The 14,216-nt window shown below is 38.8% G+C and overlaps 1 protein-coding gene across 36 annotated transcripts in view; it reads right to left on the bottom strand.

The window, feature by feature from the left end:
- Positions 1–14,216, bottom strand: part of RIMS2 (regulating synaptic membrane exocytosis 2) — a 503,290-nt gene that overhangs the window by 69,921 nt on the left and 419,153 nt on the right. For 30 of the 36 annotated variants that reach the window (XM_075743530.1, XM_075743545.1, XM_075743546.1 and 27 more), the window contains one exon: positions 10,969–11,141. The exons of the other annotated variants lie outside the window; for them this stretch is intronic. In XM_075743530.1, the coding sequence (XP_075599645.1) occupies positions 10,969–11,141 (173 nt within the window). The remainder of the gene's footprint in view (positions 1–10,968; positions 11,142–14,216) is intronic. 36 annotated transcript variants of the gene reach the window in all.

The raw sequence follows: 14,216 nt of genomic DNA on the forward strand, positions 1-14,216 counted from the left end.
CTGTCATATTAGTTTGATATTAATTTGTAAATAGAAGCGGTCCATATGAGCTCTGAAGGCTTGGCAGTAAAATAAGTATATTCCAAACAAAGACAGAGTCAGTTTTGAATAACATCCAAAATCTCTGAGTTGAGAAAGCATCTTCTTAAACCTAGCCTGGCAAAGATGCAGTTGCATTTGTAAAAGCAGGGTAACAACAAGCTCACCAAATTAAAACTGACAGTGGGCAACCTGATTTAATTGAGAGTGTCTGTTACAGAAATGCACCTTGCATGTACTTAATCCAAAAGTTAAATGCTATGTGTTTCTTCAAACACACTGTTGAATTACAGTCATCCAACAGAGATGGAAGAGAGGAGTCATTCTGTTTTCTGTATTAACACTGCTGACTAAGTCACAAGCTATACTGCAAGCTTGCTTAGTGCTGCCCAGATTCCTTCCTTGAAGGAAGGAAAAGGGCTCTATGAAAAGAGAAGCAGGCAGTGAATTGATAAACCAGACTTTAAATCCACTATGTGTCCCAGACCTAAAACCACCAGAGAAATAATATAAAATCAAGTCTGGAAAGTGAGAAAAAATTCAGAGTTGAAGGCAGAAATTCTCAAAAACATATAGAGATAAGAGACATCCTGTATTGCCTCAGGATAAGAGGAACCATGATTTATCATCTTTACTTGCTAAACTGAAACTAGCTCTAAGGAAGATTTTCTTCTTTAGAAAACACTTTGACAGCTAGAAAACTTTGAAAGATAGACATGCAGGAACTGGATAGGATGCGCTACTGAGATTACATTAAGGGGTAAATCATGTAATACACAGGGAAGAGCCAGATGTCCTGAAATGGTTTTATTTAAATAAATTGCTGTGTGGATTTCGCTATAGCTGCATCTGTACTTCACTTATGAAAGACTGTAGTGCTTTGATTAGTACTGATGTGGATATGCTCATGCTCCTTGTACTGCTTATGTGAATGTGTGTGGCAGCGGGCGTCTAAAGAATAAAGGAGCTCTGACATTTACTTCATTCCTTGTAAATTCAGGTTGCTTGAGGACTCCAAAAAATCAGGGTCAGAATAGGCACTGATAACATTCTCACAAACCCATAGCATCTCTCTGAATTGATCTTCTGGGACTCAGAGCTAAATGGACACGAGCAAGAGATCTGAAGCCATAATTACCTCAACCAAAGAGACATTATCTAGGACATCACGATCTTGCCTGTCTGACTTCTGTCACTTTGACAAAATGACTTTGAGTCACTTGGGGCCTCTGGGGGAAATTAGAAAAGCATACAGAAAACCTAAGACAATCATAAAAAGAAAATATGTTGTGAGGAAACTTGGCTTACAGCTTTCTGAACACAAGTCTGCCAACTTTGTTTTTCTGACGTGGGGAGGACAGGTCTATGACCAGAACTCCCTGCTGAGGCGATGTGCACGTTGTACACCACACTTGTTTGGAGCAAAGGCTCCTCTTGTTTACCTTGGGCCTCCACAGGAATAGTGCTTATATTATGGCTACAGCGTGGGAAGCGCCGGGCTCTCAGTAGGGAAATATATAGGTTTATTTCCTACTAGAGGTCACCTGATGACACATCTCCCAGCTTGTTTAGGTAGCACCTTTATAGGACTTTATAGACTGAGTACAAACACCATGCAGGTACAGTGATAGCAGTGAACCACAATGTTCAGATGCTTGGTCAAATAACTAAATTCAGATAGATGGGCAATGTCAAATCATTGGAGTATCATCTTACGGTAGGTATTAAGTAAGCAATAGTAAGACCAGCACTGGGCCCTGGACCCTTGGTTAAAATATCATGCTTGCCAGTTGGGTCTGGCAATGTGCCTCAAAGGCACTGACACCAAACCAGTAATTGTTTTAGAAATACTTTTAGGAAGTAACGAGAAGGAGTTTATGTTTGTTTCTTAGAAGGCTAAGTGATAAGTTTATGAATTATTTTTAATGAAGTACATTTAGAGGAATCAGAAAAGGAACTATATTATTTTTTATATAATCTTTTCACTTTTCTATTAAAATAGTAGTCAGGTAAAAATCGTGAAAATATACAGCACTAAGACAGAACCACAGAATCATAATATCAAAGAAAGAAAAGCCTGATGGGCTTCAACATTCAATTCCTTGTTTTTCGAAGTTCCTACCCCACAGTTCCTACCCCAACTGTTGCTGTTGCTATTCTTGTCCACAGACCTGTTATGGTCAATCCTGTACAAAAAAAGATTAAAAAGTCTGTCTATTGAATAATTTATGATTGAATCTAGTTCTAAATATCTTCACAAAATGAGTCTCTTTTAAGACCCTTGAAAGTGCAAAAACTAATTTCAACATTTACATTTGCTTCAAATCCTTGTTTTAATTTTTCCCTTCATCACTGCTTCAGTGCATGTCTACAGGGCTTTCCATCTGCACCTCTATTTTTTTTTTAAACTACTGGTGCGTTGTTTTTAAATAACCTTTAGTAACAGGAGTAAATCAGTGCTTTCTGGATCACAGGTCAGAGCTGACTCAACAGAGGTTGAAGTGCAGGCTGCATTTCATGGAGAGGGAAGCAGTCTCAATGATATTGTGCTGCTGTCAAAGAAAAAATGTCTGACTTCGCTGCTGGGCACCATATCTCAAAGCTGCAGACTGTTTCAAATGAGGTGCTTTCACTGTTCACCTACTAATAATGTGTACTTCCAAATTCATTACTTTATTACTGCCTCTATTTATTACCTCCTCTAGTCTGCTCTTATGAGACCCCACCTGAAGTACTGCATCCAGCTCTGGGGGCCCCAGTACAGGAGAGACATGGAGCTGTTGGAGAGAGTCCAGAGGAGGGCCACGAAGCTGATTAGAGGGCTGGAGCACCTCTCCTCTGAGGACAGGCTGAGAGAGTTGGGATTGTTCAGCCTGGAGAAGAGAAGGCCCTAGGGAGACCTAATTGTGGCCTTCCAGTACCTGAATGGGCCTACAGGAAAGATGGTGAGGGACTGTTTATGAGGGAGTGCAGTGACAGGACAAGGGGTAACGGGTTTAAGCTGAAGGAGGGTCGATTTAGATTAGATGTTAGAAAGAAATTCTTTACTGTTAGAGTGGTGAGGCGCTGGAACAGGTTGCCCAGAGAAGCTGTGGATGCCCCATCCCTGGAAGTGTTCAAGGCCAGGTTGGATGGGGCTTTGGGCAACGTGGTCTAGTGGAGGGTGTCCCTGCCCATGGCAGGGGGGTTGGAACTAGATGATCTTTGAGGTCCCTTCCAACCCAAACCATTCTAGGATTCTATAATATGATTCTATTATTCCATTTCCCAGTGGATCAAAATAGGTTTACTAGCTGTAAAGGAGTCCATACATCTTTTGTACTTACTCCAAAGTAACAGGAAAAAATGGGTCTCCAAGGGTTCAATGGATTGTAATGAATAACTTAGAAACAGGTGACTTGGCTAGATTTCTTAAATGATTTGTATTCTGCTCTCAGTATAGATTTCACAACAAATAGATGAATTCATATAATTCCTTTCTGAACCACTGACATTTTGTATCCTTTTCCATGATATTTTTCTAGAAGGCACAGATAATTTTCTTCTGTATGTCATCCACAAAAGTGTAAAAAACCAAATAGCTAAATTATTGACTGTCTGTGTTGCTGCAGACACAGTAGCTCTCTTAATTTGCAGCTTTTGAAGATTTGCCTCATTTTGGAATACTAAAGTTAAAAAGCTTGCATTAAAACCTAATGATTTTGAATCTATGCTCCAAATGGGGCAAGAATTTGCTGTGAATTGCTAAAAGACTCTACACAGCCCAATAATACTAATGAAATCTTACTGAAAAACAGTTTATTTTAGGTCCTCTGATTTCAGAGTCACAGACTAGCAATACATTAGCAGCTTTCTGCTTTTATAGTGAGAAGTATGCAGAAGAGTTATGTTGGGGGATGGAGAATGAAGTTGCTGCTTTTTGCTCAAGGACTTAGTCCATCATACCTGCCCCGGCTGCCTGAATAATGAAATGTTTTGCAGCTGAAAAGACCTGGTGAACATTGTACTGCAACCTGCTGTTCTCATCCTAGGAATGGCAAGGTCACTTAGTTGTGATGTTAAAAAAGTTTTTACACTGACATCTTGGGTTGAGAGCTGTAGGAAACTGCATGCTGACATGTTTTCTCTGAAAAATTACATGAATATTGGCATAACTGTACCCAAATTCTCTCTCCCGCCATGGCAGAAATTACACTGGGTGGATGCTATATGTATATATACATAGCTAGAGGTATTGGGAGCACAGACTGCCTGTACTGCAGTTTTGCTAAGGGACTGATCATGCAGTGGGGAAAGAGTCTCAGGCTACAGCTTCCCTTATAAACCTATGTCCTGTTTGGCTAGAAAAGTTAGGCACAATTAAATACTTTCATCCAGTGGTGCAGTTGGAGCAATCATTATAATCATTCTGAAATAGCTTTAAGAAACCAAATAGCATATGCACATGGAAAATGGATTCTTGATGCTTGTTATCTTGTGCACAGTTTTTGGTATTTTTACCAGACTATAGATTTTCAAAAAATGTTATTGGCTTCTACACCTGTGAAGGAGCTTGCACAGAATGAATTGACAAGCTTTTTCATCCAGCCTTGCAAAACACTACATTTATCTGATAATAGCTGCAATCACAGTGGAAAGCTCATAAAACCTGAAATACTAAGGTTACAATATATTGAAAAACTAAGGAACAAATACACATCAGGAATAAGTTTTAAAACGTACAAATTAAATTCTTTAAAGTTTTTTTGACTGAATGATACAAAAAAAAGAACTAGAAAGTTAATTTGAAATGAATCTTTATACCTAACAAGGGAAAGGGCACAGCGAGCATGAAGAACCATGAGGAAGAGCAAAAGTTTTGTATCTGAACCAATCCATTACTTAAAGCTACATCCTGCACTCTGTTTCGTGTATCTTCAAGTGCCTTTGAAAAACTACATCACGGCTACTTTTTCTACTACAAATTCTCCTTCCTGAGTTGTGTTATCTTCCTACTTTATCAGCTCTGTTTCTTCTACTGTCCTTTAGCATTCACTTCTTTTCTTCACGAGATGTCATTGATTTCTTCTGATACCTAGCAAAATATACGACCAATTCTTCTGTGCTGTCTCTGCATTCTCCTCTTTATGCATTTCTCTCCCCTTGCTCCTGTCATGGACGCAGAAATTTTTCACTGGATCTTGTCCTCAACTGTTTGATTTGCCTAAGTGATTGTATGCTATCTTCTGATTTCCTTCCCTCGCTATGCCTTTTTCCTTATTCTTACCTCTAGCCACCTGGTCATCACTGGCTCTTTCCCTAAATCATAGAAACAAGCTTTAGCATATCCCTTTAGAAAATAATGCAGAACCTCTAGTCTTGCTCTCATCAGTTCTACAACTACAGCCACATCTCCTTTCTCCTTTTCATCTCTGAATTAATTGAACACATTGGTTTAAGTAAATCTCTTGAGTTTTTGTTGTCCAATTACATTTCAGCCCTTTCCAAACACTATCTTTCCATTTTTGCATTCAGTTGAAACTACTCCTGCAAAAGTCTTTAACGACTTCTTAAGATTTCAAGAATACACTGGTTTCTTCTTTGCTCTGCTACAATTAACCATGCTCTAATGTTACTTCCCTTAGTTCCCACAGTTCATCCCCTCTCAATTTTTTCTCTCTCTAACCTTTCATTCAAAACGTGCTCTGGTAGATTCTCATTTTCTGCTCACCCAGATGGTCCCACAGGGCTGTAGCAGTGTCTGCTCTATTGCTATCCCTCAAACATCATCCCTTCATCAACACTACATCAAGGCATTATCTTCTCTGCAAGAAAACCTCCCTCTCATCTCCCCTGTCTCCTCCTGCCTACACTAAAATCTCTTTAGCACCTCCTTGTGAATCACGGATCTCAACTCCGTGCTGTTAAATTCAGTATTTCCCTTCAAGACCTCTCTTCTGCTTGTTCTCCCAGCCATGTGGATCATGCGTGTCATTCAGACCTGCTGTTTGGGCAGGCCTTTTAATTCAGGCTTCATATTAGGTCTACTTTTTTGTGACTTGCATGTGCTTTCTATTTCACACCTTTACCCTCTCTGTCTGCCCACACAGCTAATTGTTTTGTCCACTCTCTCACCATTTCAGATGCCAGCTACTGCAGTGCTTTTCTCCAGCCCTGGCAATTTACCTACCCTAATCCCTTCCAGGATACTGTAGGAAAGGTAAGTTTCATAACCTTTCAATTTGGCTGTGTCATCTTTCTCTATACATCGGTAAAAAGCTATACTCTCTTTTATCCAGTTGTACGTAATTAATCTTTATTTTCTAGTATTTTAGCAGTTGTTCCTTATCACATTCAAGACGGAAAGATCAGCTCCTGCTGCTCATCATACTTGCCCCATCATCCACTTGATATACTTTTAGTAAGCACCTCATGTTTTTTCCTCATTGTCTCTAATGCTTGAAAAGAGCTCTCCAGAGACATTCACAAAACTATCTTATTTTCTTTCTTCAAATATCCCTTTCACACTCTCTGTTGTCAAGATGTCCCCTACCCAGTATTATAACTATCTCCTGTCATGTGGAACATTTCTTAATTCTCCTGTTTTTCCTTCTCTGGAGTCATATGTCATCTCATGATTTAGGCTCTGTGTGCTTGGAACAGAGGTTGTATTTTTCTTCTGTACTTCAACAGTGTGTAGCACAGTGAAATCCTGCTCTGTGATTACAATTGCTGTGTATTCATATGATAACACAAAACTATCGTGACTACCAGAATGAATGCTTAGGATTGATATTTAGAAAAATGTTAAGCAAGGTTAAGATTTAGAGCAGTCTTAAGCAGATTTCCTGCAATAAAAATTACGAATGCTCACACGTTAGATCTAAGAGGGCTTTTTTTTTTTTTTTTTTTTGTCCCTGATATCATCAGGGAGCCGGAATTGGAAATAATGTCGGGGAACTGTACATAAGGGATCCTTAAAGATTGCAACAGGGAAGCTTGATCCGTGCTTTCTCTTTACTAACATATATTGCCAAGAAACAACACAATTATGTTTTCCCTATAGGTCAACCATATGCCAAGGTTTAGTTTTACAAGGTTTAATGAAGGTAAAATCTGATGCTACAGCTATTTCTGCCAAAAAAAGATTTATTGATTTACTGTGCTGCAGTGCTCCAAAAGCTAATGCAGTTTAATGCACTGAGGAACTCTTTAAAGTAGACATGGGATAATCCATGATGGATATCTGTCTTCACAGTCATTTAAGTTACACTGAACCCACTCATGATCTCAGCAGACTGAAGCCCTTGGTGTGACTATTACCATTGCTCATAAAGTATATAAGCACAGTGACATCAAGAGGTATGATGTATCCTTAATGAGCTACTTCTTGATGGTGGAATGATTGAGAACAGCCCCTGTGTTCCAGATTGCCCAGAGGAAAGGTGACTTCTGTTCAACTGAAGATACACCTCTGAAGTAAAAATATTTGTTGAAAATTCCCATCTGCAATATAGCTTTTCTTCATGCCCAAGATCTGAAGAACTAGATGATAATTTAGTACTATTCTGTGTTGGATGAGCTGACTGCTTTGGTTCTGTTGGGCCTCTCAAATACCTGTTGAGATGTTTAATTTCTAAGTGATGCTTTGGTGATTGTTTAATATTGGTGGCGGGTCTGAAAACATCTTTTGGAAAGCTGAAGCTGTTAACTTATCTAATAACTATCTTATAAATTGCCAGGTATAAGGTATCTTATAAATTGCCAAACAAGAGAGCAGAAGGCACTGAGTTTGCAACAATGCTTAGGATTAATCCTGCTTTCAGGTTTATCCACTGAATACACAAGTCACGATATTTCAGTATGTTAATGATACACAACTATGTGTGTAATAAATGTGTACATATACCTGTAGTTATATGGGAATCAATCTGTGCTTTTCAGTTTTCTTCTTACCCTAGAAGAATATTTAGACAATACTAAAAAGATGGGCATTTATTGTACCAGGGGAAAGGAAGGTGGATATAAAGAAACTTTCCTTTTTATTCACAACTTGCATACTAAAAGTGGTCAAAAAGGACAAAGTGGGCAAACAATAACAGAGACTGATTTTCATGTCGGGAGCCAGAATGTAACACAAGCAAAAGTCACTGCAGAGAAGCCACTTAGTAATACCTTGTTTCTCCATGAAGCAGCGACTCCTGACTTGTGCGGCTTCTTCGTGAAGGCAGAGAGCAGCTAACAAGCAGAGGAACAAACTGGCATGGGGAAAAAGAGTTTTTTTCTCAGAGGACTTTACTTTCTGTGAGGGACAGCATTTTGGCTGAAGACTAACCTGAGCAGAAAGCTGGAAACCAGGAATAGGGTCATGCTTTTTGAGAGGCACGACTTCCAGATCCATTAAAGTGGGAACTTAGTGGGAGCCAGGAGAGAAAAAGGTCTTTATAACATCCTTTCCTTAGCTGTTTCTAAACAGCTGCTTTTGCTGAATTCTAAAAGGCACTCACATGAGTGAAGGAATGGTGGCACCTGATGTATAAAGGCAGTAGTATGGCTATATTGGCCCATACCACCCCAGACTGAACACTACAGATTTTGATTCTCTTTTTGGATCACCTTTGCTTCATGCATGTTCACATGTGTGTGTATGTACAGGCATGTACACATGTAAGTTTTTGTAGCAAAGGAAGAAAGTGAATTGCCATAGAGTGCTCTGTGCTTACCTTAATATATATGAGCACAGTTTTACAGGCATAAGTTATCTATAGGTACTGCAGCATTAGCAGGTTAAAAGAAAGTATTTTTTCCTGAGATTTTCTGCCATTCTTGTGTAGGTGAGAAGGGGTTCAAGCATATTCAGCAAATCTCAAACTCATTTTTTTGCTAATGAAGAAAGAAGGAATATTGTGTTTCTCATAATGCAAATTACATGGATTTTGCAATACAAAATGTCACTCATTTACATTAAAAGTTCAAAGGAATTGTGGTAAAATGTATAAGTCTAGAATATTATCTGATAAAACCAGAGCCAATTGTGCTGAAACGTTTCCGGACACAATATGGCAGCAGAGGTACGTGACCCCTCCACAATACAGCAACCTATGACAGTTATTCACGTGGAACAGGAAAAGGGAAAGCTCTCCTTATCCACGTCGATTGTCGATCAATATGCACATTTATCAGCCTACACAAAGAGGATTAAAAAAAAATAAATCCAAATTATCTTTTTTAATACTGCCACAAATGAAAGTAAAGATGGTTTGGATACTGCTGAGATATCACTCAACAAAAGATTTTTCTCTGAAATAATTCAAACAGGGAATATAACAAGGAATCTTACATTTTCTATTGTTTATTATAGTCAAAGCCAAACTCTAGTCTAAATCAATTTAAAAAATATTATGCTGTAGTCGCATGCATAACAATGAGTCAAGTTAGTGCGCTGCATCATTTGGTATGCAGAACAAGTTCACTGAAGCTGAGAGTGAACCTTGCTTAAATACGACAACATCATGACTGAAAGCAAAAAAACTGCCGAGAACACAGACAATGAGCTAAGCAAAGGGGGAAAAAGGGAAGGCAAGTAGGGTCCTGGTACAGGAGAAAGAAGAATAGATCTATAGAATTAAAAGTATATTTTACCTGTCATCCTCTTTCCTTTCCTCAGCTTGGTCTTCTTGAGCTTTTTCATCATGCCCTGATCCTTTGATTTCCTCCTTATCACAGTTCTCTGTCACCTCTTGCCCTTCCCCTTTTTCATTAATTTCTCGCTCCTTTGCTTTTTCCTCCTCCTCCTCTTTTTCTTCCTCCTCAGGAAATATTCCATCTTGTTCATCCCCTTCCAGCCCTCCCTCTTTTTTTCCCTCTATATCCCTTGTCCTTCTGAAGTCAACAAAAATTGAAAAAGGCATGCAAAAAGAAAAAAAAAAGAAAAGAATAAATTAAGGTTAGGGTCATGGAGAAGAACATGCATGAACTCACAAGAAAGGAAATGCAAAAGAAACGGAATAAAAACTAAAAGAGGGAAGCAGCTGTAAGTTAAACCATGCTGGCTAAGACTCCAGTCTACACTAGAGAACCTTGGGACATTTCCTTAGGACAGTCTCTAAGTCCCTCTTCGAATAAAAGTTGCGTGGCAATACATCACATTTAGAAATGTATACATAACTGCATGACAGAAACAATGTGGTCCTAACAATGTCCATATAAACAGATGTTTAAACAATCTTTTCAAATGCACCATTTCTCTCAAGTCCTCTTGAGAGAGTCCTCTTGAGAGAATTCAGAGAATTAATATAGGCTGACATTGAATTTTGCTGAGAGATGCGGGTGGGTTACACCTTCCAAGAAAAATGATCTTTCATTCCTTCTACAGCCAAAGCTCCTCTGAGTGTGCACAGGGCGCAGGCAAAGGAGATGCTGTGCTGTGCTCACGGATACACTGTGTACAGCTCGTTGAAGAGTAATGCAATGGTTGTACACCTACCGTTAAATTGGACTAGTGTATTAAAGAAATTGAATTGGTCTGTGTAAGTATTAAACAAGACTTCTATAAAAGTTCGGCAGCTCTAGTTTATAAGGAAATTAAGATACCTCTGACATCATTGCCAGCACAAATTTTCAAATTAAACTGTCTTTTCAGCCATATTAAGTATTTTACAAAATGGTTTTCAGAAAGTGCAAATCTAAGCATGCCTAGTGCTTGCTGACAGCATATGTGTGTTATTTTAGTGTATATTAGTATAACCTAAGATGAAAAACTTGGCTAAAAACAAATACCATGAAGACTTCAAAAAGCATTAGACGAAGAAGACAATTAAATGACTATATTTTGCAAATTCCCTGCAAATTTCAACATAGGTAAATATTAATTTGAAATATCATTATTGATAAATGTTCAGTTACACAAATTACACTGCTATGGCTGGCATTACAGCTCCTCATGCTCACCTTATTTTCTTGTTTCCTCTTGGTCGCTCTGACTGGACAGACATGTAACTTGTGCTGCTGAAACGTGAAGCACTGCTTGTCCGTGACACAGCTGATACATCACTGACATCGCTGTCTGAAGACTTATTGGAAACATTGTCTGAGCCTCGCTGAGGATCCCGTCCTGACCGATACTGTAAGAGGAAAGGGACAAAGATGCAGATGTTGTCAGTGACATTACCACAGATCAGCTACGGATCTGGTCCCTGATGCTATCTAAACTGCCTTTGTCACCAGACTGCCTGAATTTTCATAATGAAATTTTTAACTGGTACAGAATACGAGTTATGTCTTGGTTTCTATTAATTTTACTCTGCTTTGCTATCCCATTCAAGCTATTAGGTCCTCAGCTTCATCTATGGAGTGACTGGTACAAAATTTCCAACTCTTCCAAGGGTTTCACAAACCCTAGCAAAGACATCTAAACCATCACAGAATATTCTTACCACAACTGTTTCACCAGTACAGGAAAGCAAAGCGGAGAGACTTAGTGACTTGCCCATGATTACTGAGCTCATGAAAGATTGAACAGAGACAGAATGTGCTTCATGCTATCTATAAAATATATATTTCTTTTGGGGCCTAGCCTATTTACAAGAACTTCTGGTTGACAAATGTTAACAATTATTTTTTTATTATTTTTATTTTAGTAAATAGGTAGATGAGATTATCAAACCAAAAGACAAAGCGATGTTGTAGCTGTGCAAACAAACCCCGCATCTTGCTGAACTGCTGGGCTGGGAAGTTTGAAAGGATGGGACGGGACTAGAGATAATTTGTACCAACAGTGTACAAGTGCCTCAGACATTAAAAAATTACAATAGTATTTGAACTTGTTAATAGTATAGTCCAAACATGGAACTGGCAGGTGACTGGTGGTCAGCAGTAAGCCCATACAATGTAAAGCAGTATTGTGCAGAGCTGTTCAAGTTAGATTTGAACAAAATATTATGGTTACTTGTTCTTGTTACACAAGTTAGCTCTAAAGTAATGCTAAGTCTCTGCCACTCTGCATTGCACTATGTGCAGATATAATAAATAGCAGAAAGGTATTTTTTCCCTCTCCATATACAGACATTTCTGTTTATGCAGAAATCTGATGGGCTACTATTGATAATCTTTTCAGAAAAACAGTACTGCAAGATGAATTGTCAGTGATGGCCAGGTAATTGTTGGGCTGACACGGAAAGAAGACAGTGTGGAAAGATGTGAAGAGAAGCACAGGCAGGACTGAAAGAAAACAATGGGAGAAAATAATCTGCATAATACATCGGTGGCTTGTTGAACTCTTAGGGGTAGCTACATTGAACTCAGCCACCTGGAGAAGGCAATTCATAATGTAAAGTGTCAGACCTGTGTAGTCCTGCAGAAGAGAAGGGTGTCCAGGTTTGGCTATCAAATTTGTCCCTTTTTTATAGTTTTAGAATTACCGTCTTTCATGAAGTACACAGATCATTTGCTTCAGTACTCTTGCAAGGAATGCTACAGTGCGAAATATTCTGAAAGACTGTGGAGTGTCTAAATAGCGTTTCAGAATAGCACCTGAGTGCCTATTTACCACAAATTAATTTTAGTCTTAAAAATAGTAAGTTGCTTTGCCCATTTTAAGACAGGGAAATAAAATAAAGACAAGAAAAAAACGTTCATGCAGGTTACACTGTACACCTGCAGCACAGTCTGAGCTGCACACTTACCTACAACGGCTGCATAGGCTGCTGCTGCCTTCCTGACCTGCCCTACTTTACAGTATCTGTTTTCATTGACACACCACTCAAGCCCTCCCCAGCCTTTAAGTGTGAGAGGGCACTTAGCCAGCCATAAACTCACAGAGTATCTCTGTGATTACCACTTTTAAATGTTGTAATATTTACTGACTGTTTTTATTGATGCCATTAATATTTTTGCTTGATAAAGAAGACACTGTGTCTTATTATTGATATATTCGTTTCGGAACATAAAAACAATGATTAAACAGCTGTCCTCATCATCAGAGATAATGGAACATTATACCAGAATAAAAGGATTGTTCTTTTGCAGCAATGCCTTTTAAAAGAGCAACTACTTAGCCCTTTGGAGAAGAAAAAAGTAACTGTGCCTAGTGAAATCTTTATATATCGAGTCTTATCTATTCAGTTCCACCCACCTCACCCTCGCTAGAATAATTCTGCATTGAAGACAAAGTTATGAGTGTAGTTTTTGTTGATTTAGCCTAAAACTACCAAGATTGGGAAGTACAGCCTGGTGTACTGGGCTACCACCACGCACTATAGAAAAGGCAACGCAGAGCTGCCCTCAAGCCCTCAGCGTTTGCCGGGGATCCCAAGCAGATGCACCAACCACGCCGAGCCTGAGCTACTGGCTCCCAACAGAGCTAATGTACAGCCAGACCATGCGTGCCTATATGAACAGCTGTCGTATTGACAGTGGCTGGTGACCTCAGGGTAGCCACACCGCTAGCGTTACAGACCTAACGTGGCTGTCCTCTGGGGAAATGAGATAGACCGCACTGTCAGATGTAAATCATTGGTGGAATTGTTAATTACATTCCAATTAAGGGATAGATAATTACTTGTGGTGATTCATAGAATAACAGACCTCAACCTGCAGAGCCCACACTGAGCTTGCCAAGCAGTCCGTGGAAGTGAGCCCTTCTAAATTAAATGCATGCAAGCAACATGAAGCAGCAAACGGTATCAGCACTGCGCAAAGTTACTGCAAAGAGTCATTCTGCAGCACACTCAAAGTTTCAAAAACCTATGGTTTTGATTTTGTCTGCTTCATTTCCACACCTGGAGAACATCGGTTCTTAAAATACATTTTTCATAGCAATGTGCTGTATATAATAAATCCAGACATTTTCATAAATAAAACAATCTTATTGTATTTTTTTTAAGGCTAATGCAATAGTAATAATCTAGTGATATATGGCAAAGACTGAGAATTGCTATGGCAAGAAAAGCAACTTAAAGGTAAATTATTTTTGAAATATAATGTGAAAAACAGATCATCAGATCATTACCTTGTCTCTTTTTTCTCAGTTGTATGTAAAGGTACTTCCCATCAAATGTTTTCAGTTGGGTCAGATGGCACAGAAATATTATTTGACCCTTTATTTCAGAAGGGTTTAGATTTAAAATCGGGAAAGTGAATTGATCCTTTCATTAAATCTGAATGTCTTTATATATAATATTTGTTTTTAAAAGTTTTAT

This window comes from Balearica regulorum, chromosome 2 (genome assembly GCF_011004875.1).
Source record: "Balearica regulorum gibbericeps isolate bBalReg1 chromosome 2, bBalReg1.pri, whole genome shotgun sequence".
In the NCBI taxonomy this organism is placed as follows: Eukaryota; Metazoa; Chordata; class Aves; order Gruiformes; family Gruidae; genus Balearica; species Balearica regulorum.